This window comes from Berghia stephanieae, chromosome 9, assembly GCF_034508935.2.
Source record: "Berghia stephanieae isolate SIO BIC M18660-M18661 chromosome 9, UCSD_Bste_1.3, whole genome shotgun sequence".
NCBI classification, from domain to species: Eukaryota; Metazoa; Mollusca; class Gastropoda; order Nudibranchia; family Aeolidiidae; genus Berghia; species Berghia stephanieae.
The window spans coordinates 7,440,867-7,466,431 of NC_088368.1; the positions used below are offsets into that span (position 1 = coordinate 7,440,867).

The 25,565-nt window shown below is 36.3% G+C and overlaps 2 protein-coding genes across 2 annotated transcripts in view; one reads left to right on the top strand and one right to left on the bottom strand.

Moving 5' to 3' along the window:
* The window catches only part of LOC144979585 (uncharacterized), a gene marked incomplete in the record, with an annotated part of 110,542 nt that extends 101,523 nt beyond the window's left edge, over window positions 1-9,019 (bottom strand). Inside the window, 1 exon segment of the mRNA XM_078926341.1 lies at window positions 8,816-9,019. Within this exon segment, the coding sequence (XP_078782467.1) occupies window positions 8,816-8,903 (88 nt within the window).
* A 42-nt stretch (window positions 9,020-9,061) lies between these two features.
* On the top strand, window positions 9,062-25,353 carry LOC144979582 (uncharacterized). The gene is made up of 8 exons (XM_078926335.1): window positions 9,062-9,116; window positions 10,281-10,446; window positions 11,182-11,364; window positions 12,919-13,031; window positions 14,864-15,067; window positions 15,934-16,084; window positions 17,171-17,207; window positions 20,546-25,353. Exons 1-8 carry the CDS (start codon window positions 9,090-9,092, stop codon window positions 24,051-24,053), a joined length of 4,389 nt encoding a protein of 1,462 aa, XP_078782461.1. The 5' UTR covers window positions 9,062-9,089; the 3' UTR covers window positions 24,054-25,353.
* Window positions 25,354-25,565: the final 212 nt, after the last annotated feature.

Sequence of the window (25,565 nt, forward strand, 5' to 3'; positions counted from 1 at the left end):
CCTTTACAGTTGAAAACATTCTGCAATTTCCACTGATCTTATCTTTTAAAATGACATGAAAACGATCCCAATACAGCTTATAAAATATTCAACAAAGGTTTGTTTCCTCCCCTTATTCGGTTTTTCTTTTTATTTGTTTATCTGGTCTTATATTTATTTTTGCATTTTTTTGTCTAGTATAAAAGACAATCAGAGAGATGATTTACGAGGGGGAAAATATATATTATTATACCATACCATCACTAGGAGTCTCGGAGTAAGCAGCTCACAATCACATCCGGGTGTCTCCTCGCTCGCGGTCAAAACATTTTCCACAACAGTCGTGGATTTTTTTTTACTTTTTACATGAAAAGCTAGCGCTTGATAATATACGGCAATGCATTTATCCGGTTTCTCGCGCCGTGTTACAAAACAACGCGTCTCCATACCCTTGCGCAAAGTAGGGAGACATATCTAAATTATAAATAATAACAAATTGACCGTTATCTCAACGGCATATCAAGGAATTTTGTGTATAATTAAATTGCCCGGTCAATGGCATTTTCTTGTCTGCCAAAAACTAACAGGCTTCGTGTAGATTGAGACAGATAAAAAGAGAAAACTGAAGGGTAATGGTATAAAAAGAAAGCAGCATCAACCAATATATTTCTATGTAAAATACACCATTCTTGGCGAGAACGCCAGATGGTAAACCCGATATCATAAATTTACAGGGAATGTTCTGAATGCTGCTTTAAAACTTCAAACATAATATTTAAAACGCATTTATAAAGATCGCCTATATTGATATTATGTGGTGCTAAACGAAGGAGGGCTGCTACATTGCGTAGCATTAATTAATAATAATGATCAAACCGCTTTGCAAGGGGAGCTAAGCCAACAGGAACACTTAGTGACAAATTAGGCATAGACGTTTACATACTTTATCAGACTTTAAGAGCAACGATCAACATTGACATATTAGAAGAAACATGACGATTTCGGTTTGCTTTGTTTTGTTGCGGGCTTACCATTATCACCACCAAGACTACTACTACTACTACTACTACTACTACTACTACTACTACTACTACTACTACTACTACTACTACCACTACTATTATTATTATTATTATTATTATTATTACTACTTACTATTATTATCATTATCATTTGTATTATTATCATTATCATCATCACTATTATTATTATCATTATCACCATCATCATTTTTACTTCAAAATATTATATTTGTGTGTGTGTGGGGGGGGGGGGGGGCGGATGACATTGCATTATTTATGAGATCAAAACTGATTTTATGGCCCAAAATATGAAACTTGGGTTGGGTACACTATTTAAATTTTGTATCGAATGCATTTGTCACAGTTTCTCAGAGTCATTGAGAAAATCGGTTATCACTCCCAAGAAAATCACATTATTACTTTTAGTACACGGTTTACCCAAACGTAATCATACCTGCCAAACCTTCCGCTTTTGGCGGAATCATTCCTATTTTAACACTTCCTAATTTGTATTATTCCGCCATTGTCTCTAAAATTCTGATTTTCAAAAATGATGATAATGGTAAGAATAAAAAAAAGAGCAAAGAGGGTGGGGGGGGGGGGGGTGTTGAAAGAGATGAAATTCATATTTTTGTCTCAAATTCCTATTTTCAGGCATTTTTGTGATTCCGCTTTTGGGATGTGAAGGGTTGGCAGTTCTGGTACCATTTTGAGAGGACGGTAGGACATAAACATTCAGAGAGCGGTGGGTAAAATGTCAGCTGGCGTCAATAGGCTTCAACAGTCGTGAGGTCACTTCTCTCGTAATGACGCAACAGTAACTTAGTAACTGGCTCTAAACTATCGGAATAAATGGCGGAAACCCTTATGAAACACTTCTCCGACGAGCATAATAAGGGTGGGGGAGAAAAACATTATGAATCTGATCACGTTTTGACTTTTATACATTCTAACCATATTATGACATGTGAAAAAGTTCTAGCCAGCGTGAAGAATAAAAATTACCGATTTTCTTTGATTAGAACCAAGCTACACGTTGCTGGGCGGACGTGACATCAGACGATTGAACCCTATTTCATGTGATGGATTTGGTGTGACCGTCGTGAGAGTGACATGTGACCTGTGCGTGTGACGCACATTTAGAGGTAGCTATAACACTATATGTATGTATCGCTATCGGCAGCTGTCATCATTATTGAGCCAGTTACCTATTTATAGAATTGCCCTGGTCTGACATAATCTGGTGCCTGTAACAAAACGTCTTTATTATCATCATCACCACCACGTCATCAAGTAAGGGCTAACCCACACCGGAGACTGACTTAGACGACCCGACACTGCCGTCTTCCGGATAAAGACGTCGGGCAGAGACAAAATACTAAGAATAAACAGAAAAGCCGATAGACCTACCAATACCAAGCCATAGAGAATACTCAAGCACCCGACATCCTCTGCCGTTTTGGGGGGGGGGGGGGGGGGGGGGGGTCCGAGTTGGCAAGGGTTGGTCTTGCGGCTCTTCTCTTTATTCTTAGTATTTTGTCCGTGCCCGACGTCTTTATCCGGAAGACGGCAGAGGACGGCAGTGCCGGGTCGTCGGAGTCAGTCTCCGGTGTGGTTAGCTTAGTGGATAGTTAGCTATATAAAAGTATAAAACATTGCATTATCTCAATTCGATATTGCTTTCCGCAAAGTTCTCTTAATTATTCTTTTACACTATCCGCTTATTTTAATCTCTATAATTATCTGAGTAAGTCAAAACAAAACAATAAGTTGCAAGTTGGAACAACTCAAGATACCAAATGAAATATCGAAGGTATAACGTAAGCGGTGTTGAAACTGTATCTCTACTAGAAACACAATTTTGTTACCCATTTCTACAAAATGCCAAATCGTAGTCGTAGTTAGGTAGGTCTACGAGAAAATTTGAAATACGTAAAATGCCCACATTTTGTTTCAGAAAAGAGCAAATCGTCATAATTTTCTCCAAATAACTACATTATGAGGGTAATTTAAATCAATCGATATTTGAAGGATGAGTGTTCTGGCCAATTTTTAAAATATGTTTTTTTTGAGTTTTTTTCCAAAGTCGGTACGGTACGGCAGGCATAGCCGCATACTTTTAATCACAATGTCGAAATCTTTTTGTTCGACTGTTCATTTCCTGGAGTCTTTTTCTTTTTAAATTATCACTGAAAAGACAACTAAATCCGGGATAGAAACAAAACATCCACGTGGGAAATTTTCCAGACTTGTTCGAATTATGACGTGGGTTGGGTGCTAAGTGTAGTATGAATTTAATTTATAATCTAGAAGAAATGCGTCGTGATCTTATCATTACGATTGCTGTGTGTGTCGTAAGCAAGCAAAATACAAACAATACATAGACACACAATGTGTATGAGTGTGTGTGTATCTGTGTGAGAAAGAGAGAGAGAGAGAGAAAGAGAGAGAGAGAGAGAGAGAGAGAGAGAGAGAGAGAGAGAGAGAGAGAGACAAAGTCATTTTTGGTTCCATAATATTGCGGACCCCCCCCCCTCCCCCCCCCCCTCTGTGTGTGTGTGTGTGTGTGAGAGAGAGAGAGAGAGAGAGAGAGAGAGAGAGAGAGAGAAATTGACGTAATAATTCCCTTCCACGTGGGAGGTTCAAATTTGTACAAATTACCTACAATAATCACCCTAGCAAAGCAAACCAACACACAGCCTGCAGACACATCCCCTACACCCACCAGGATCAGAGACTAAAAATATGATGATAATATGACATTCATGACTTGGTTAGCGGCCTAATACCAAAGTACAACGGTATTATCACGTTTTATTCCACATAATTTATTACCGGCTTATTAGTTAGATAGACAACGATGCTGTCTTATTCTGAAAAACTAAACAAAAAAACGGGTATTTAAAATTTTGACCAGAAAACTCGTCCTTCCAACACCGATCTATTAACATGACCGATATCTTGGTAAAAACTATTCAAAAAAATTAACAATAATAATAGATAAGTCAATTTTAAATACTAGGACTTCGCAGAAGTCCCAGGCTTGAGATTTTATTGCCAAGACGAGGGTCAATGTAATCGATCGGTGTATGAAAGACCGATAATCTGGCCTAAAGTTTAAATACGTGTTCGTTTAGTTTAGTCCCCCCCCCCCCCCTAGAATAATGAAAATGTTGCTGCTAGAAGCTCGAAGGTAAAAATAACGATAAGTATTGAATTCTAAGATTCAATGCATTAGACGAAGACAGATACTGTGGACGTTTCGGGTTTCCCCTTTATCAACAAAAAAAAAAGATGAATGAAACACTACCGACGAATGAGATAGTATCGTATCGGGGTTTTTTCAAGGGTACGACAGACCCCCCCCCCCCCCCCTCCCCCCAACCACCACTACACCTCGGATCGGATGATCCTGGGTTCGAGTCCCGCTCTGAGCAGTGCACAGATGAGTACTTGGAAGAGGCTCTTTACCTACAGTCTCTCGCCACATTCAGGTGTAAAATGAGACATGGCTGTTTAACAGCGTTGTCTATGTCGGAATACGCTTCAACAGTAGTAACGTCACTTCCCTCGTAATGACGCACGGTAACTCAGTAACTGGCTCTAAACTATTGGAACAATGGCGGACGGCCTTATGAAATACTTCTCCGACGAGCATAAAGGCGTATCCAGAGGAAAAAAAAAACATTATAAATCTGATCATGTTTTGACTTTTACACATTCTGATCACAAGACATACGAAAAGTTCTAGTCAGCATGAAAAATAAAAAGTACAAATTTTCTTTGTTTAGAACCACGATGGCCGCCGTTGCTGGGCGACGTGACATCAGACTATTGAATCCAATTAAGACCGTAAAATGCCCCAGGCATCATGTATCGACCTCCATGTTAAGTTTTGCTGTTGGCTAGAGACCCATTGTAAAGCGCTTTAAGCACGTTTAAAGCCTATTGCGCTATATATATATATATATATATAAACTGAAACTCAAGTCTTTATGTAGTAGAACTAAATGTAAGAGCAACAATATGCTGGTCACAGCTGTTTCCTCACAATGATAAAGGTAACCTCAAATCATGACTAATGCCAGTCCAAGCCTCTCCCATTATTATCGGCAATTGATCAATTGACTAAATTAAACATTTACTCTGTGCCTTTCCATCCTCAACTATGTTTGCGTGCGTGTGTTGGTGTGTGTGTCAGGCAGTACCCCCCCCCCCCCCCCCCCACCCCAATAAGCACACACAGAAACTCAATAAATATCCCCAGCATGACTGTTGACAATGAATTTTCCCTAATTAGGCATTTCAAAACGACCCCTTATGTTGCATGCAGTGCTCCAGCATGAGCACCAACTGGTTTCAAGAACAAAAAGTACTGAACAAAAATTGCTTGTGCATACAGCTTAAACAAAATACCACCCCCCCCCCCCCCCCCCCCCAAAAAAAAAAAGATTATGAAGTACTCCCCCCCCCCCCCCCCCCCCCCCCATTTTTTAAAAATCAAACTATTATTTTTTAAAAACCCAAATAACAACATATTTATGGGTAGTACACCAATCAAAAGTCTGGATACAAGTCGTACTTCACTATCTAATTTCTATTTATGCATTCAATCTATAAGTTGTGGAGAATTGGCTGAAATATATCATTCCTCACTGTAGAAGAGGCCCTGTGATGTGAAAATAATATTCAATCAATCCCAATTGAATATTTCAAAAATCTTTTTTTAAAAGAAATCCATTAACACTATAATACACCTAGACTTTATGGACGGACACCCTGAATAGTCAGAACAGGAAGTGCATGGGGGAGATCAAAACATTAAAATGTTTTTTTTAAAGGAAGAAAAACAGACCTGCCAACTTTACAAACTGCCAAACAGGGAATTTTAGATTAGTCAAACTCGAGCCTGACACACCGACAACTAATAACAAATTCAACAGGCAAATAAAAGACAATAACAGTTTACAGTACTATTTTGTAAAGTAAACAATGTTTTGAAATTTTTTTGTCTGTGCTTGTTTAGTCTGTTTTGTTCTTTTCGAAGAAGAAGAAGATGACGAGAAAATCAAGAGCAAATTTTAAAAAGGAATAATTTTCACAGAAAAACAGTAACAGGTTGAACACAAAAAGAATTGGGAAAGCGGGGATAAACTGGTTTTTAAATTGGTCTTTGAATTCTATGCCTGCCTAGAGATACGCCCCCCCCCCCCCCCCCCAAAAAAAAAAGAGAAATATTATAAATTACTATTACACATTTTGGGAGTTATCATCTACATTCTCTGTCCATCTCAAAACTTATCTCAATATCGTCAAGTGATGATGTGATCAATAAAAAAAAATTATTTTTTAAAATTGAGCAATTATATAGTGCAATATTCATTATACACGCTCACAGCCCTTTATAAGGAATCCCAAGCCAACAGCAAAATTTAACATGTAGGACCAGACATGATGCCTGGTAGGCGATATTACCATTTATTCGGACAGAGACAATGCTGTTAACGACCGGGTACTCATTTTATAAATGAGTATAGTGAGAAAATGTGAGTAAAGATAATAATAATAATAAACATAGTAATAATAACAACTTTTTGAGTCCTTGCCCTGACACAGGCCTAGGTATTCTTAACTCCAGGGACAAAAAATATATTCCTCCACCTAAGATGTGTTATCTATTTAGAAAAGTGACGTCACATAAGTCATGGTCAGATAAGCCAGAACTGGGTCATTATCATGCATGGAGTCATAGGAACCAAACAGATGGCAAGCAGTGTCAGGATAATGCGATGCAACCAAGGACTGGCTTTGAATAAACGAAATATCCTATCATGAAAAAAGACTGACTGGATATTCACATCAAAGCCTTTCATACATTGACAGTTGACATCATCTTTCAATTTAACAAGCATAAAGTGATGTATGAATCAACGTCTACTATTTAAACAATACAAACACGACAGAATGTACTGAATGTCAAACAATAGGTTTATTGTGAAAATAAATATAAACCAACATTTCCTTTATTTTGTGATTTTGAATCGTGACAAAATGGGGCCAAACCAGCATGTACATATATGAACAACATTTTATGTCATTTTTTTTTTAGATTTCCATTACAACAATGAGCCCATAATGAATTGGGTAATCAGACCTGCAAATATGGTCACATCTGGCCAAACCATGGTAACTGAAGGCACTAAAAAAACACACCAATTTCTACCAAGCAAAGGAAACATCAAAATGTTCTGAATCTCATGAAATAACTATGGTAAACTAAATACTTTCCTCAAATCCATGAAAAAATCAACACGGACAGCAGAAAATGTGGTGAAGGTACCACCCACACCCCACTCACCCCGATACAAAAATCCAATCAAGCCTGTCAACAATTTAAGTTCATTATTTTCAGTACCGATTATGCTGTAAAACAATGTCTCTGACTCTCACTCACACCATTCCGTCATGATAAAATTATATTATGTATTTAATGTATGCATATAGAAAGAGGAGGAGAAAGGAAGATACATGGGGGTGGGGAGGGAGAGAGGATATAAATATAGAGAGAAGAGAAGAATAGAAAGATAGATAAATAGAGAGAGATATACACACATACACACACACAGAGAGAGAGAGAGAGAGAGAGAGAGAGAGAGAGAGAGAGAGAGAGAGAGAGAGAGAGAGAGAGAGAGAGAGAGATACTAATGAAAGTGAGATAGAGAAATAGAAGCAGAAAAGAGAAAGAGAGAGAGGGGGGGGGGGGGGGGGAGAGAAGGAGCGATAGAGCAGCAGATAAATAGAAAGGCAGAGAATAAACATTGCTGAATTGCTGCATATATGAGGATTGTATCGGTGATGCTCTGTTGCTGTTTGTAATAATAAATTTACAATGAAGAATCATTTTTATAGCTGTATCTAGTGGAAAAAGCATGAAAAAAAAACAAAAAACAGACAAACAAATATAATGAGAATGAAAAATTAATAAAGTAAAGACGATTGCAATTTACCCAGCCAATGACCGTGAAAATCAAGTCTAATTTTGGAATTGACGAAGGAAAAGAAGAATGTAATTGTATTCTTTCTCTATATAATAATAATAATAATAATAATAATAATAATAATAATAATAATAATAATAATATTATTATTATTATTATTATGATTATGATGATAGATGTAGTAGTGTAGTAGGTCATCATCACCATCATTAATTTAATCACTGCCAAACTAAAACTGTCACATACAGTCAGTGAGAAGAGTATTAAAAAGAAACCATGTTTGTCTTGTGATTCTCTTTTCCAACACGGAGACCCTTACATTTACAATAACTAACCATAAAATTTGAGATGACATTGACAACGGGGAAAAGAGCAAATTTAAGAGGGGGGGGGGGGGGGTTCACTTGAAGAGCTGTATCTCAATTTGTTGAATTTCAATTAGCCAGAGAAAATCAAGAGCGAGGATAATAATGAAAATAATGAGGTGAATTTTATAATAAATAAAATAAATAAAAAGGGCTGAGACAGAGGCAGAGGACGGGGATCGACGATCATCTGACTTATTAATTAATCATTATGACTATTCGTTATTTAAATTTAATCTTATTTTCAAATTCAATATTTCTCTCGCAAACACTAACAAGAGTGAGTAAAAATGTATATATTTTAAGAGAAAAAAATATCTTTAAAACCTTGACGTCTTCGAAATATGTTCTCGACACGCAAATGCGAGCGCTCTTCTCCTGAGGTAAACAACAACAGTGAGCATAGTGGATTGGCGAGCCTTTGATTATAGGGACGGATAGAGGTACTCACCATTCCCTGCTGCATATGTTGAGGATGAAAAAATCCGACAAGTTGGTACTCCAACAAGAAGTATGAATATATGGTACCTCCACCACATGATGGGAGACGCCCTTGTGTTAACAACTTGTTGGAATCCCGTGTTTATAACAGCTTCATCTTGACGATTTCTTGTGTCCGTCACTACTAGCAGAACATTCGTTTCTCTCGTCTTGTCTCGGGCTGGTGGGAGGAAGTACGAGATCGATCTCCGTTGACGTCACAACAGGGAAATGAAAACAACAACATGGCGGAGGACGACCCGATATTTCAGGTGAGACAAGAAAAAAAGTTTGGGTATAAGTTTTGAACTTATCCAAACATCAAGGAAAATTGTAAAAATTGATTAAGACATGAGTTAAACTAGAACATAACTGTGACCAAAGGCAATTTTGTCTCTTGGATTAACTTTAGAAAGTTACTTACCTGTCTGTTTGTGTACGTTTGTGTGTGTATGATACGAATGTGACTGAGGTGTCTGCTATCACACACAACCTGTGCTATCTAGATTGTTGCTTTTACTTGTCTGTTGATTATAATGTTTTTACAATGATATGAATATTGCATAATTTTGAAAGTACAAATTATGTTCTTTTTAATGACTAAATTCATTTTGTATTTGATTAAATGTTAATTAAATTGCTGGCTTTTTATTTGTTTAAGTTTAAAACTTTGTGACTATTTCATTAGTCATTAGTAATCATCAGTACAATTCTTGGAATTGGAACAATATACCTTGACACATTGTTATAAATTTGCATTCCTTGTGAAATTAATTCCTAATATATAAAGATTTATGCCTCATTTCGAAGAGAAAATTAGACAATGAGTCTTTCACACCAGCTCTAAGCATAAACTCATGATTTCATGTCAAACACTCTTGGTCTAGACTTAAGATTATCTATTAATTTTAAAGTCCGTATTTTTTCTTCAGTCCATCATATTGTTATATTTGTCACTGTGAAAATAAGCTGAGCTTAAATATTCATACACAAGCTAAAAAAAAATTGTGTATGATACGACGCGAATAACAATTGGCCATATAATGAATAAAGTAATTTATACCAATGATAATCGTTATTTTGTTACAATGATGCGATGATGATTATTTGTATGATTTTGGTAGAATGCTAATTATAGTCATAATAATAATAATAATAATAATAATAATAATAATAATAATAATAATAATAGTAAGTAATAATAACAATAATAATAATAATGATGATGATGATAATGATAATATTTATATTAACAGCAACAATGGATGCCTCATGTCCACATGCTTTTGATATTGCAAAGATATAAATTTTACAATGTTTGTTGAATACGTTACATAATGATATTGGAATATCCTCGAGATTAAAAACATTATGTTTCTTCATCTTACTTGATCTTACTTCATCCTTTTTTTTTTTCAATTTTTTTTTCCCAACAGGGTGAATTTGTGAAATTAAGTGAAAGTCGAAGGCTTTTCATTGGCTCCAAGTCAGACTCCTGGAAACCCAAACACATTATACTACGCAAGAAGGGAGACAAGCCTATTTTGGAATATCACAAAAAGAAACAGAAAAATAACAAGAAGGGGGAGAAAACTTTGACTCGTAAGAATTAGATTATTTCAATTCATCATACTACCATTCATTTTCTTACTGTACTTTAAGATTTAAAAAAAAAAAATTTTTTGAATAAAGAGAAGAAAAATAATAGTTCTTCAGAACCATGAGGTGCGTAGAGCCGGAGTTTATCCTGGTTTCTATAGCGTGAAATGAACAATATCAATTGCTCTATTATATCCTTTGGATAGGACGTTATTCTATCGCAAAGAACTTTCCACCAGATGGCACTTAACCAACAACCTGTTCTTTATGAAAGGGAAATTTGACTTCATCTAGTTTGCTGAAGGAATAGATAAAGGGTGAATAAGGATGAATAAGACGAGATGCATATTTGAAGTTTTCGTATTTAAAGTTTTTAAAGTTTTAAGGATTTAAATTACTCATGGAATCCCTCGGATACATTGCCCTTTTGCATTCATTACTAAAAGAAAAAGAATAGTATTTCAATGTTAGTTTAATTCAAATTCATTAAAGCTTTGGCCAATCTTCATGGTAAAAAAAAATGTTCTTTAAAAATGTATTTCAATCTTTGTTTAAATTCAAATTCCTTTGAGCTTTTGTCAATCTTAAAGATAAAAAGAAAAAACACTTATTCTACAATTCATTGTTTTCAATCTTATTTAAATTCTGATTCCTTTGTGCTATGGCCAATCTTCAACTTCAAGGTAAAAAAAAATCATTATCTTCAACTTTTTTTCAAAATCCTTATTTTAAATTCAGATTCCTTTGAGCTATGGCCAACGTTCAAGGTAGAAAAGCTGACAAATGCCAGAGGCAGGTCATTCGTGTGTGAGATCACAGCACCAGATATCCACCAGTTTGTGTCCTCCGATCTGGAGACTGATATAGACATCTTTGTCTTTCTCTTACAGTCACAGATCAGATTGAAAGAAAATCTCAGAGGTTTGTTCAGTATTCAAGCAATCATCCCATATTCAAGATTGTTCTGATTATTTGTTAAAATTTAAATATGTTTACACGGAGGATAATTTTGTTATTTTTAGATTATTTGTGTTAACTATTGTTTTAAATGTATAAGAAAAGACTGGCGTTAATTATTTTACTTAATTCCAAATTTAGGGTTGGGGGAGGTGGCGTAGTAACGACACCAGATTTACCTAGATTTTGGTTAAGCAAGAAACTTTATCCTTATTTCACACACTGACTGTGTCTTACTATAGACACCGGATGCGATCATATCTTCAGGGTTGCAGATTTTCCATATTTTTATGGAATTCATTTATTATTTTTTTTAAATGTCTATATTTTTTTCCAATCACTTGTCCAGCAGAAGCCAAAAGCTTATGGAAGGTGAGCTGATTAGTTAAGCACCTTGACCTATTGTTATTGTGCGGCTATGTGGTCTTATGGTATGACACTCGCTTTCGGATCAGAAGGTCCTGGGTTCGAGCCTCGCTCGGCGCATAGTTGAATCCTTTGAAAAGGCTGTTTACTCACATTCTTTTGCCGTACTCAGGAGTAAAATGGCCGTTAGCAGCATTGTCTCTGTCGGAAAAATTGTAGTATCGCCTAGCAGGCATCATGTCTCATTCTATATGTTACGCGTTGCTGTTGGCCAACGACCATTTGTAAAGCGCTTTGAGCATGTTTAGTGGATATTGTGCTATATAAATGTTCTACTTTATTTTTATTTTTTTAATGTCATGTCAAGTATTAAAAAGAAAGTACAAAATGTCATTATACTGGAGTCCAGTGTTCAGATAAGGCTCTGTCATTGTGTTTGTGTCAAAGTTCAGTAAATTTTTGCCCCCTGCATTGGCAACCCCTAAATTGTATTGTAAATATGTGACTCAGATTAGTCAGAAATTTTGAATATCAGATTTCCTTATTTTCTTTCTGATATTTGAGGTTATGAAATTTATTAGGACTAGAATGCCCTCTATGGTTGCTTTAACTTGTTCCCACTGCAATTGAATCACGGGTTCTGTTGTATTTTCTATTTTGGATTGCACAAATTCTAACGGAATTGACTCGAAAAGTATCCGTTCTGCAATATTTTAGGGGTAAATAGAACTGAAAGTAAAATTCGTATTAGTTCTTAACATTCTAAGGAGATATTTTTTATTGATTTGAACAATTATTTCATCACTGATGATTTGAAATTGACAAACACAATCACAAAACTTATCAATGACTCAGTTGTTTCCACACAAACACCTTCGACCCCCCTTTTCACCACCACCATCTAGGTACAGTTTGTGTAACAAGCGAGTTGTTATACTGAGTTCAATAAGTTAATCAATCCCATTTCTTTGTTTGTTGTTTTATGGGGTTTTTTTACTGGGCTTTAAAAAAAAATATAAACAAATAAATATGTATTCATTTTTTTTTTAAATAAATTTACTGAACTATCATTTTCTTTTCTCATATATCATACCTTTACCCTTCTAATTTTCGGATTGATTATCTGTATGTTTGTTTCTCATAAATTAACAGAGGACATAATCAGCGTTGTACCAGACGATTCTGAAGCCCAGATTAAAATTGGAGCCAAGGGCAGTAAATGTTTTCTCCACATCTCACCATGGGGAGTCACACTTGCCTTGGCGGTAAGGCTTCACTTTACATCTTATTTTTATTATTTCAATTAGATTTAACTAGGTCTGGCAATATTTGATTCAACCTGAATTCTTCTTCTCTTTCAAGTACCAAGTCTGTGCCAGACATCGGTGATCATGGTACGCCATTCATCTCTCTGATCAACCTGAATATGTTCTATTATTTAAGAATTATTTTTAGAAGCTTGTGTATGGCATAAACCCTTTATGACAGTGAGACTGACCTTGATATGTGAAATGTAAATACACTTCATATTTTTCTGCTGTTTTAACAGTAGACCAAACCTTTTTCACCAAGAAAACAATTTACAACATTCTAGGTGGGGTCTTTTGTTCTCCCATAATGGGCAGGGAGGTCACTCACTGCATCTTCTACCTCCCTGTGTCTGTTTTCCAACTTGCTTTCTGTCTTGGGTCTCTCCTTGTCCTAGTCAGAGTCCTTGACTGTGGGGGGACAGTCAATAGTTTTGGGAGATTATATTTTTTTCTTAATATATCATTTCTCTGTTATGTACTGTTATATTTGCTGTTTTGAGTATATAATGATTTTTAAGCATGTGAGTGCATTGCTTTGTCTAGATGTGACTTTTAGGTGATTCTACACTGATAGTGTGCTCTTGGAATCTACATCAGTTACCTATTTGAAGCAGTCCCATTGTCTTACTTTTCTCTTCTTGCCTTCAACTGTTAATCCCATTTTCCTCCTTTTTACTGATATTACCTTAGAGCTGTGCAAGTGCGTAAAATCCCTTAAAGGTAAATTATAAGAAAGTAACATCACCAATCAAGCTCTATTTATATACATATTTGGGAGATTTTTTTTTCCTTGTAAATCGCCTCTGTGTTATGTATGGTTTTGTTATTTTGAATATATGATGATTTGTAAGCATTTGAGTGAATTTCGTGGAGTTGGATCCTGTGCTAGTGTCTGGATGAGACTTTTAGATGATCTCTACAAAAAAAAAAGAATTTTAAAATTGAGCCATGAGTTAATGCTCATCTCTTCTCATTTTTACATAGCACACTCCGAATATGGCATTCTCTGCCAAAAAGATCAAAAAAATTTATGGCCAAATTGAATTTGACCGAGAAATCGATAAAATCAAAACGAAGGCTTAGGCACCTCCATTTGTTCTCACCACACTCCCAGTCTCAAGTATTCGATGCACAAAGTTAAGACTTAACGACAAGACAAGTGAAGAATTCTGACTTGAGTTTATTTAATCAATTGAGAAAGGAAAATAGGAATATATTAAAAATATTAGAAATATTATTATTACTTACTCTGCCCATTTAAGTTTTAAATTAACACATTTTTGTGAGAGACTTATGATTTCTCATAGGTGGGACTGATTATTGTTTCGTTTCTTCACATTTTGAATATTTCTTTTTTTAATAATTCATTTACCAATAATTATCATTGGTAGAAAGCTTTCTCGATTTGCTGTCCTTGTTTTTTTTTTTTTGTCTGTTTTTTTGTGTGTTTTTGTTTGTTTTTGTTTTTCTTTTTTTTTTTTTTTCTTTGGGGGGGGGGGGGGGAGGTTTAATGATTTGTTTTGCTGTGTTTTTTTTTTTTTTGTTCAAATTTATATAGACAATAATCAAAATGTTTTGTTGTTTATTATTTTAGCAGCATTTTTGCTTACATTAATGGGTATTGCTTTCAAATTCCTTTTATTTTTATTCACTGGAGTTCCTTTACGTTGATTTTAGTTTTTAATACGTTTTTCCGTTATCATTAGCCTTTTCTATTTTAGTTTTTCCTTTGTTTTGCTATGATTTTATGTATATATTGAATTTCTACCTCTTATGTTTTGTTACAGAAATCTCGTGCCTTACTGGCCCAGTGGCCGTTGAAGAGTATCAGATATTATGAGACATCTGGAGGCGGTCACTTTACTATTGAAGCGGGCCGCGTGGCACCGATGGGAGAGGGTGTGTTTGGGTTTAAGACAGCCTCTGGTGAAGATGACAAGACATATGACTTGGTGGACAATTACATCATCAATACTCTGGACAGAGTCAAGGTAATTTCCGGAATCAAATTGTTGATCTTTAAAAAGTTAAACGATAAAAGAGTGGAAAGCAGATACTGGTGAAGTAACTCTGGAATGTAGTTTGATTATATACTGTCAGGCACAATAGAGATAGAAAAATTGAAAATAAATAAATAAGAACAGTCAAAAATGTGTAAGCAGACACTGTCTAGAGGTCAATCGGCACTTTGGCATTTACATTTTTTTTTTCCATGTATAAGACTTGTATTGACTAATGTGGACCCGTGAGACCATAATATTAGAGAGCAAGGCTGACACCCTCAGGAGGTTAACAAGCCCTTGTTATCCAATTTACTAGCCCTTGTTGTCCAATTTACTAGCCCCCTTGTTATCCAATTTACTAGCCCCCTTGTTATCCAATTTACTAGCCCCCTTGTTATCCAATTTACAAGCCCTTGTTATCCAATTTACTAGCCCCCTTGTTATCCAATTTACAAGCCCTTGTTATCCAATTTACTAGCCCCCTTGTTATCCAATTTACAAGCCCTTGTTATCCAATTTACTAGCCCCGTTGTTAGATCTAAACCTATTGAACTTCATTCTTCCAGGCTCTCGTGTATTGAAGGGCAGGTAATAACCATGCAAATTGGAAATGATAACAGCTGGGCATGTCATTCGATTGTTCATTCTCCTTTGTGTGTCACAGTCGCCTAATGCTTTCATTGACCACTCTTTGATTGCTGACTTCCATCACCATGACACATTGAATAATTTACTCTCAAGCCAATTCGTTTGGTTTGATTCCAATCAAGAATTGTTCTATTTACTAAATTTCTCATATTTTATCGAACAAAGTTTAAAGTTTTAGCTGCTATGCCTTGATTTGATCTCCCCAGCCAAGTCAAAGAGGAACACAGGAGGAGATTGAAGACTACATCAGGGAACACGAGTTTTTACATTCCCTGACAATGGTACATGCACGGGCCAGAAATGATCATGAAATCAAGAATGTCTTAAAACAGTGTTGGAACATTGGAAAAGGAACGGGTAAGATTTGTTGAACCCTTGCAGTTTACACTTACAGCAGAAGTAGTTATAAGGCCTATCAAACTGGAGATTATCCTGGTTTATGTATAATAGCAATTGCCTTCTACCCTTTTGATAGCATGTTAATCTTTCGCAAAGTACTTTTCACCAGTTCCAACAAACCCAGCTACCACTGGTCACCATCGATTTAACCAGCGGTTGATCCCAGTTCCTTTGGGTGTGAAGCGAGTGCTATGTCAGCTTATCTGTTGGGGACCCCCTTTATAGGAGTAGTTTGATTTTACTCTAAGCTGATATTATGGGGTTCCTGACCTCCCATAGTGGGCAGGGAGGTACTTACTGTATCTCTATCCCCCTATATCTGTTTTCCAACTTGCTTTCTGCCTGGTCCTGGCCGGATAACCTAGCTGGGAGGGAAACAGTCGAATGTACAATTAGAGTTTTGGGAGATGATTTTTTTTGTCTTGTAAATCATCTCTCTGTTATACACTTTATTATGTATTGTTTACATATTATATATGATTTGTAAACATTTGAGTTTGTTCCTCTTAGTTGGGACCTGTGCTTGTGTCTGGATTAGACTTTTAGGTCATCTCAAACTTAGTAATTTGACAGTGTGCGCTTGGAATCTACCTCTGTTCCCTATTTAAACCAATTGCCCCTTGTCTTCCTTTTCTTTGGTGCTTTAATTGTAATTCTAGAACTTTTTAATAGACCATTTTCTTCCTTTTTACTGGCGCTGATATAACCTTAATGTGTTGCAAGCGCCGTAAAACCCTTAAAAACAACAAAACAAGCTATTATATCTCACCATTTTTGACTCATCACCTCAATATGGAATTATGTCAAAACTGCCGAGGTGATGGACGTTGAATTTATAGCCAGAAATACGAGATTTGTGTCAACAGTTTTTGTTTCATTAACCTGAAAGAATAGAAATTTATAAGGTGCTTAAAAGTAAAATGTCATATCTCTGATCAAAGTTAGCTTTAAGAGAAAAAAAAAAGCGAAAGAGAGAAAGAGAGAGTCTGCTTTACTTTCAATTATTCACTTTCATTCATTTATTTCTCCACTTTAATCTTCCAGATCACAGAACAGATTCAGTAGTCTTAGAACCAACTCCGTAAGTCTCTTTAATCTTTGTTGGTTTTTTATTTATCTCATTAAAAAAAAAAAATTTAGCAAAAGATTTTAGCCACACATTACAAAGCCAAAAAAAAAAAAATATACAAGCAGGTTTATTAATAGATCAACGATAATTATATAACAGCATGTTTTTGTTTTTAAAAGATAATTCTAATCTTTTTTCCTTTTTTTTTTGTTTTTTTTTTTTAATTTCATAACCGACACAGACCTATTTGTTCGAATTTTGGCATATCACACGTATGGACTTGTGTAATCAGTGACTTAAAGTTTGTGTATTTGTAACTTGCTTGGTCATCATAATACAAGTGCTTATGCATTTATGGTCATGTGAAAATATATATATATATATATATTTTTTAAAATATTTACCACAATGTTTGAGGCAGTCTACATTAATGTTTCAGGCTTAATTTGCCATCGTCAGGACTGAGTTGTTTTGTTGACTGTTGTTGTTTCTTCAAGAAACAACAACAGTCAACAAAACAACTCAGTCCTGACGATAGCAAATTAAGCCTGAAACATTAATGTAGACTGCCTCAAACATTGTGGTAAATATTTTTAAAAATAATAATTCGCTCCATTACTACATGTTGAGCACTTTTCGTACCATATTTGTATCAAACACGATTCAATATATATATATATATATATATATATATATATATATATATATATATATATATATATATATATACATGTACTGAATTGACACTCCTAACCGCACATACCTTCAAACGCAACAGTCTATATGGATACCATCAATGTGCAGGGTTTTCATCATTGCATAAAACACAAAACTCTGATCTAGAAGATAGAAACAGTCAAATAAAAAATAAAGATCAAAACAAAGAAAAAGCTGGCAGCTTGCAGTACCAACCACCGCATTGGTGTGATGTGCCCTCTTTTTGTGAGAATGCATAAAGGAGATAACCAGCAATCAATCTACTGCTCTTGGTGTTACTCATTGCCATCAAACATATAGACATCGCAGGGATAACTTTTAGCATGTTTTGATGCTAGATATAAATAATTATATTTTTTGGATTTAGTATAACAATCATTTTTTTTTTTCCAGATAAAAGGATTTTATTGGTTTAATGTATTGAAAAGATAGATATATAAATTTGAACAGCTGTAACAAACTTAAACAGAACTTAGTACTCATAATAACATTGGCTTTGTAAAGGTTTCTGTCATTGAATGAATGATGCTGGTTTACATACCTCTAAAGGCTCAGTCTCCACCTAAAAATTGAGCATACGCCTGGTCAGAGATGTAGTAAATCAATATGACATTTTGTATGGGTCGTTTCCACCGATTTGTGTATGTTGAATGAACTTCCAAATGTTTCTTTTTTTATATATTATTATTATTATTATTATTATTATTATTATTATTATTATTATTATTATTATTATTATTATTATTATTATTATTATTATTATTAGAATGATGATGATGATAGACTGCATTTGTAAAGCGCTTTCTATAAAAACCTCAATGTGCTCCACAAACAGTTAGCTTATTGGGCATTTTGACAAGACAACTTACACCACATTCACATCTCTAGGAAAATAAACAAATCCCACTCAAGTAACATTAAATGTGAATGACGGGTATTGAATTTAAGTTGTTCTTTAGAAATGGCTTAGGTGGTTAAGGCATTGCACTATGACCGGGGATCAAGCCCTGCTTCATGCACTTTCAAGATTATTAACCCCAAAATTGTTCACTTTGGACCACATGGGTGATTCCTTTTAACATCTTGTTTGATGGATTGTCTATTTTTTTTCATGGAATGACTAGGCGACAGGAAGGCGTAAATTAAAAAAAAATATATATTTTAGAGAAGAGGATTATTTTTGTAATTTTGTTTATTTCTTTATATATATATATATATATATATATATATAAAGAAATCTCTATAGAGATGACGGACTCGTTATAACCAACAGACGACCAAGAGCGAACGAAAACATCAAAAAACAAATCTGTAAAATATTCCAAAACAACAATTTGAAAATCACGATAGAAGCAAACAAAAAAACAGTTGACTTCCTCGACATCACATTCGACATAGAATCCAATTCATTCCAACCGTTCAGAAAACCAAACAACACCATTAGCTACATTAATAAAAACAGCAACCACCCCCGTCCCGTCATTGAAAACATACCAAAATACATAGCACTGAGGGTGAGCATACTTTCGGAAAACAGAGAGATATTCAACGTCGCAGCCACCCCCCACAAAGAAGCACTCACAAAAAGCGGATACAACACACCATTTGAATACACAGACGCCTCCCTCTCATGTAAACCCCAACACACAAGTGAAGAACGTTAAAACAAGAAAACGACACATAACTTGGTTCAACCCACCTTTCGACAAAAACGTCAGCACAAACATAGGACAGCAGTTCCTGAAATTAATTGATACACACTTTCCAAAAAACCACAAGCTACATAAAATTATCAACAGGAATACCATAAAAATAAGCTACTCGTGTATGCGCAACATAGAACAAATAATCTCAAGCCACAACAAAAAAATATTAATAAACCACCGACAAGAGCAAAACAAACCCACCAGAAAATGCAACTGCAGAAATAAAGAACACTGCCCGCTAAACAAACAATGCTTAGAATCAAGTTTAATTTACCAAGCCACAGTCACAGAAACTAAAACAAACAAGCAAGAAAAATATGTAGGACTAACAGAAAATAATTTCAAAACAAGATACAACCTCCACACCTCAACATTTAGAAACACTAACAAAAAAACATCCACAAAACTCAGCGAACATATTTGGAAATTAAAAGACAACAAAATAGACCACAACATTTCATGGAAAATTTTATCTAAAGCAACAGGATACACACCAACATCAAAACAATGTAGCTTATGCCTGGAAGAAAAATATACTATAATCAAACAACCTCATGAAGCCACACTCAACATGAAAAGTGAGATCTACGGAAGGTGTCCCCATCGGCGTAAATTCTTGTTAAGCAACTTTAAACCGGAACCACTTCAAGAAACAACAACAGTCAACAAAACAACTCAGTCCTGACGATGGCAAATTCTTACTCCATACGAATTGCTTGTTCTTGGTTCCGTTGTGTTCGTATGGAGTAAGAATTTTTTCTTCGGACATTATTAAGGATTACGCCGACTGAGGATGTGGAATAAGCCCACAGAAACGAACGTCTCGGCCACAAAAAATGTGAGTGACAATTTGTATTCTATATATATATATATATATATATATATTATGTATGTATGTATTTATTAATTTTTTTTATTTCTCTTCAGCCTGTCAACTTCTAGTGCTTTACCCAGTCCCACATCATCCACTACACAATCATCCAGCCTCAATGTCACCCTGGAACGATCCATATCCACAGGCCAGGGGAGCAGCAACACATTCCCTGCAGATGCAAGGTCTTCTAAGAGACCCTCGCTGGTCAACGATTCCAAAACAGCCCCATCTTCTCCTGATGGACGACCACCTCTCCCAGGCCGTGCTGCCAAGAGGAGTCGCAGGCGAGATCACAGTCTTCCCAGGAAAATTGATGTCGTTTCCCAGCCTCATTCACCTCCGTTACCCGATAACGACAGTGGTGGTGATGGCGGTGACGGCGTGTCCTCTCAAACATCACCAAGAACTCCAACCTCTCACTCACAGCATAAAGTATGGGGTAGAATCAAAACACCCGAACTTCCAAGCAAAAGGGGACATAACTGCTCATCATCATCATCTAGCTCCGTCCAACCTCCTCGTCGACATTCCAATCCATCCGACGTACTCCATGCTGTCAATAATGCCAACACCAACAGCAACCTACTGACCCCGCTATCCATCCAACCATACCAAAATCAAGCTAGTGACGACCGTCAACCTCATACAGAATTCTACAATCTCAATTCCCCTAATCTTAAAGTCAGAGTCTCAAAATCCCCCATCGTGACTAGGCATCCAAATAAAGTCGGGCGGGCTGAATACCTCCTTTCTGTACAGGAAAGTGGAGTTCGTTCCCCTGCATCTCCAGAATTGAGTGATAAGAATGTCGGAAAATGGGATTTCAGCAGTGACGATGAAAACCTGGAGACGAAGAAATATATGGAAGCTGTTGCTAGAGCCAGTCAGAAAAAATATGGCGCAGGTGGTCACAACTCCTTGGATAGAACTTGGGCCAAAGCAAGGAATGATGGGATAGGCAATGATAGGATGTCTTTGGGGCTTGATTCACTCCTTCATCCTGAATCAAAAAGTACAAGTGGCTATGTCAATGCTCCAAAAGTCTCCGGTGGTTATGTAAATCTGAATAATAGCAATGCCGTCACCACTCCAGAAAAGAAATTACAAGAGAGACAAAGTTCTGTTGAGAGTTTTGCATCGGCTTTGTCCAGGCAGAATTCTGCGAAGAATAATCCATCGTCTCCCTTACCTCCCGTTCATCATCACCATCGGCAAAGGTCAGCTCCTGTCGAGACAGACTTTGTCGACGCATCAGGCTACCAGATTTCTCCTTTGCTCCGTAAAAAAGTCGGAGGGGAAGGTGGGAATTCTAGCCATGAAGATTCCGGAGTGAGTTTGAGGAGTAGAAGTAGCCAGCTGAGTTCAGACGACGGTTTGAGTAGGGACAGCGCTCACAGTATTGGATCTTTTAAATCAACAGTGAGTAGACAACCGTCAGGATTTAGCACTCTGGACTCCACAACGGATGAGTCGTCACCCGTCACCAATTGGCTGATGTCGGCGAGTTGCGAAGATCTCAGTGATCATATGAGGCAGGTTATATTTGACGACGATGAGGATGGCAGCAAGACCAGACGGGAGAATAGAGAGGAGTATGAAAGTACCTATGAAGAAATCAAACATACAGATGGTGACGACCGTAAAAGTAATGCCGGTCCAAGTATTGATGGTTCGACAAACTCGAACGTCGCCACGACTTCGGATGATAAACCTCCTCTTCCTTTTACAGGTTTGAAAAAGTTTCAAAACAACGCTGCCAGTGGTGTCAGAGACAGGAGTAAATCTTTTGGCTACATGAACATGCCTCAACCTGTATCTAAGGACAACACTGCTCAGCCTGTTAAACAGCCTTCCTCTGCACCAAGTGCCCATCTCATTAGAAAAATGGTGTCAGCTCGCGCTAAACAGGACACCTTACGAAAATCCTTATCTAATCCTAATTTCTTAAATCTTGGAAGCAAAGAGCAGCTTTTTAAGCTCAAAATCAACTCCAGAAATAATATGAACAGTAGCAGCGGTAATCTGAGCTCTAATATCGGTGAAAAGCTTAGCACAGGTACCAAACAGAAAAGTAGATCTTTCGGTAACTTATTCCCTGCAATCAAGAAAGCCCTGAGCCGAGAGAGCATTGGAAATAGTCAGAGTCGCAGTACCACACCTGAACGCAGATCTAGTTTCAGAAGATCCAGTTTTAGCCTTCGTCGCAAATCTACAGACGGAGATGTCGGGCTGCGCCGACAGAACAGCCTTCACGTTCCTGGGGAGATGACGATCAAAGGAATTAGGATGACGACTAGAAGTCGATCGTTTAGACGCGTCAGAGAAACCAAATCTGTGGAAGGGTTGTCTACAATGACCAGCAGCGATGACCACAATGATGTAGTCAATAATGAGGAGACATACGCCACGATCTCAAGAAGTCCTGCAAGTCCTCAAAAGAGATCAGATAATAATCGCTCCTCTAATCCTCCTCAAACACCGTCTATGAGAACTTCAACAGCCTCATCAAGTTTAAAACAAGATGACTCCAGTAGAACATCGACTGCCTCTGTACAGTTAAGAACCTCCACGTCCAGCTCTAGTTTAAAAACTCTGCCTAACAACAACAAGAGCAACAGCAAAAACCTACCCCAGCAAACTAACACATCATCTTCATCATCGCCCTCTACATCATCGGGAAATAGAAAGTCAAAAAATATCACCAAAGTACCCTCGTCTCCTCAAATAGAAATGAAAACATCTGCATCCAGTTCCAGCTTGAGAACAATGCAGGGTTCCTCCTCTTCTGCCTTAGAATCTTCTAGAAAATCAAACAATCCGTTCTCTTCGTCGTCATTACAAAAATCAAACCCTGAAAATACTGCCAACTCCTCAAGCAAATCCCACTCAAGTTACTCAGCTAATTTGAATATAACTCTCTCTAGTCCGCAGAATGCAGCATCTTCACCATCTGTCTCAGCAGCTGAACATTCTAGTTCTAATCCCAAAGTTTCCGACGCCGTTCCATCCCTAACCCAGCCCCTACTTCCACCTAAACAGTCAGCAACTACCGCCACTAATACTCCGATACCACCACCGTTACCACCGCGTCAAAAATCCACTACACATATTAGCACAATAACAAAAAACACAAAATCGAACTCTACAGCGTTATCGAAACCCTCCAAACCCATTTCCTCATCATCTTCATCAGAATCTTCATCGATAGTTCATAAACCTGGTGTCAGTTGTATTAACAACAAATTCAGTATCAACCATAACACAAACTCTGTGACTTCCTCCGCGTATATCTCCCCAAATTACATCAACACACACAGATCTACTAATGATGATAATATTAACAAAAACATCAACAAAAGGGAAAGTAGTAACAAGACGACGTCACTCAGTCGTCAAAAAGATGACATCAGTGTTTCATCATCGGCGTCTCACCGCTACCCGTCCACCAATGAAATTCCAGCATCTACTTCCAGACAGTTGAGTAATGGAGATAGTTATACTGAATCATCTCGGCCATCGAAAAAGAGGTTGAGTATTGATAAAGTTGCTCCAAAATCTTGATATTTCATTCTGCCGTATAAATTGATATCATCTGTAGAATATACATTCAGTTGGTCATGAATTTATTTTTTTTAATGGATATTATTGTTTCTCTCTCTTTTGTCCTTTTATTTTTGTTGTTTTACAATTTAAGATTTCCTGTAGGAAAAACGTCTCTCTTGTCTTTTCACTGCCAAACACATTTCACATGTCATCAGAGTTGCTAGTATTGTTTTGAAATGGAACATCTATATGGCCATAGTCTGGAAATAACACTCACAAAACTCGTCCTTCAATTATCGATCAATAATAATGACCCACATCTTGCCAAAGAACTCTTAAGCCTGGCACTTCACAGATGTCTTTAAGGAAGTCCCAAATTTGAGAGGTTTTTTTTTGCGAGGTGAGAGTTATTTTTAAATGATCGATATTTGAAGGACAAGTCTTCTGCCCAAATGTTGTTTTTTTTACATGCTTTTTCAGAGTATGGCAGTATAGAAGGTAATTGTTTTCTTGTGAGTAAAACAAAAGCATAACAGAGAAATGAAATTAAAATTTTTTTTTGAATTCAGAAAAATAATCGAGATTTTCTTTCTTTTTTTTTTTTCTCACCTGGCTCACCTAATTTTAAAATTTTAAATGATGTCAAATTATTTACTTCAACAATGGTTTTACAATGGTATAGTACAATAACTGATGATTTAAATTTTTGTTTTTTTTTCTTCTTCTACACTTATCCATTGTGATGTGTAAAGATGTGTATTGTACATAGCGGCCACTGTCTTGTTATAATCGGGATGGTCCTGTTAAAAGTGGGACTGTCCCGATTTGACAATCTGAGAAAAGCTTAAAGAAAAAAAAATGGACTGTTTATATGTTTGGAATTGACCCTTGCATATCCCAGGATTATGCTTTTTTTAAAACAGAAAATTAGAACAAGGAACAGAAAAAGCTCTGAATCCAGATTATATTGTATAATAGTCCAAACAAAGTGCTATTCTGAGTCATGACAGTATATTTTGTTTAAGGGTGTCCCGTTTTAGCTGTTTGAAAAGTTGGCCGCTATGATTGTAGAATGAATATTTTAATTTTTCCATTTTCAGAAATTCCTTTCCAGTTACGTCTTTATTTTTATCGCATACTTTTTTTTGTTTTGTTTTGTTTGGATCATGTTCACTTATTTTATATTTTCCCTTTGGTCTTTCATTACTATGCTAGTAATATATACATATTATTGACATATGACTTCCTCACTGGATTTTTGATAAATGAAATTAATATATAAATTAATACAATATAATTAATAATTTGTCGTATATGTCCTAACAAACGCTCACCTCTTTAGATTTTTTTTTTATATTTGGTTGTCATTTTTTGAAAATTCGACAGATTTTTTTTTTTGGGGGGGGGGGGAGGGCGAGGTTTTCTCTTTTATTTTGTGTGTGTGTGTGGGGGGGGGGGGTTAGTCAGCCTTTTCAATGTGGTGTTTAAAACATAACGTTTTGGACATTGTTAAGGAAACAATGAATGCTG

What these genes read in the sequence shown, in the direction of transcription:
- LOC144979582 (XM_078926335.1), top strand. Translation starts at nt 9,090, where the DNA reads ATGGCGGAGGACGACCCGATATTTCAG. An exon ending in ATACTCTGGACAGAGTCAAG is followed by an intron (nt 15,068 to 15,933) that starts GTAATTTCCGGA and finishes TGATCTCCCCAG; the next exon opens with CCAAGTCAAAGAGGAACACA. An exon ending in GTAGTCTTAGAACCAACTCC is followed by an intron (nt 17,208 to 20,545) that starts GTAAGTCTCTTT and finishes ATTTCTCTTCAG; the next exon opens with CCTGTCAACTTCTAGTGCTT.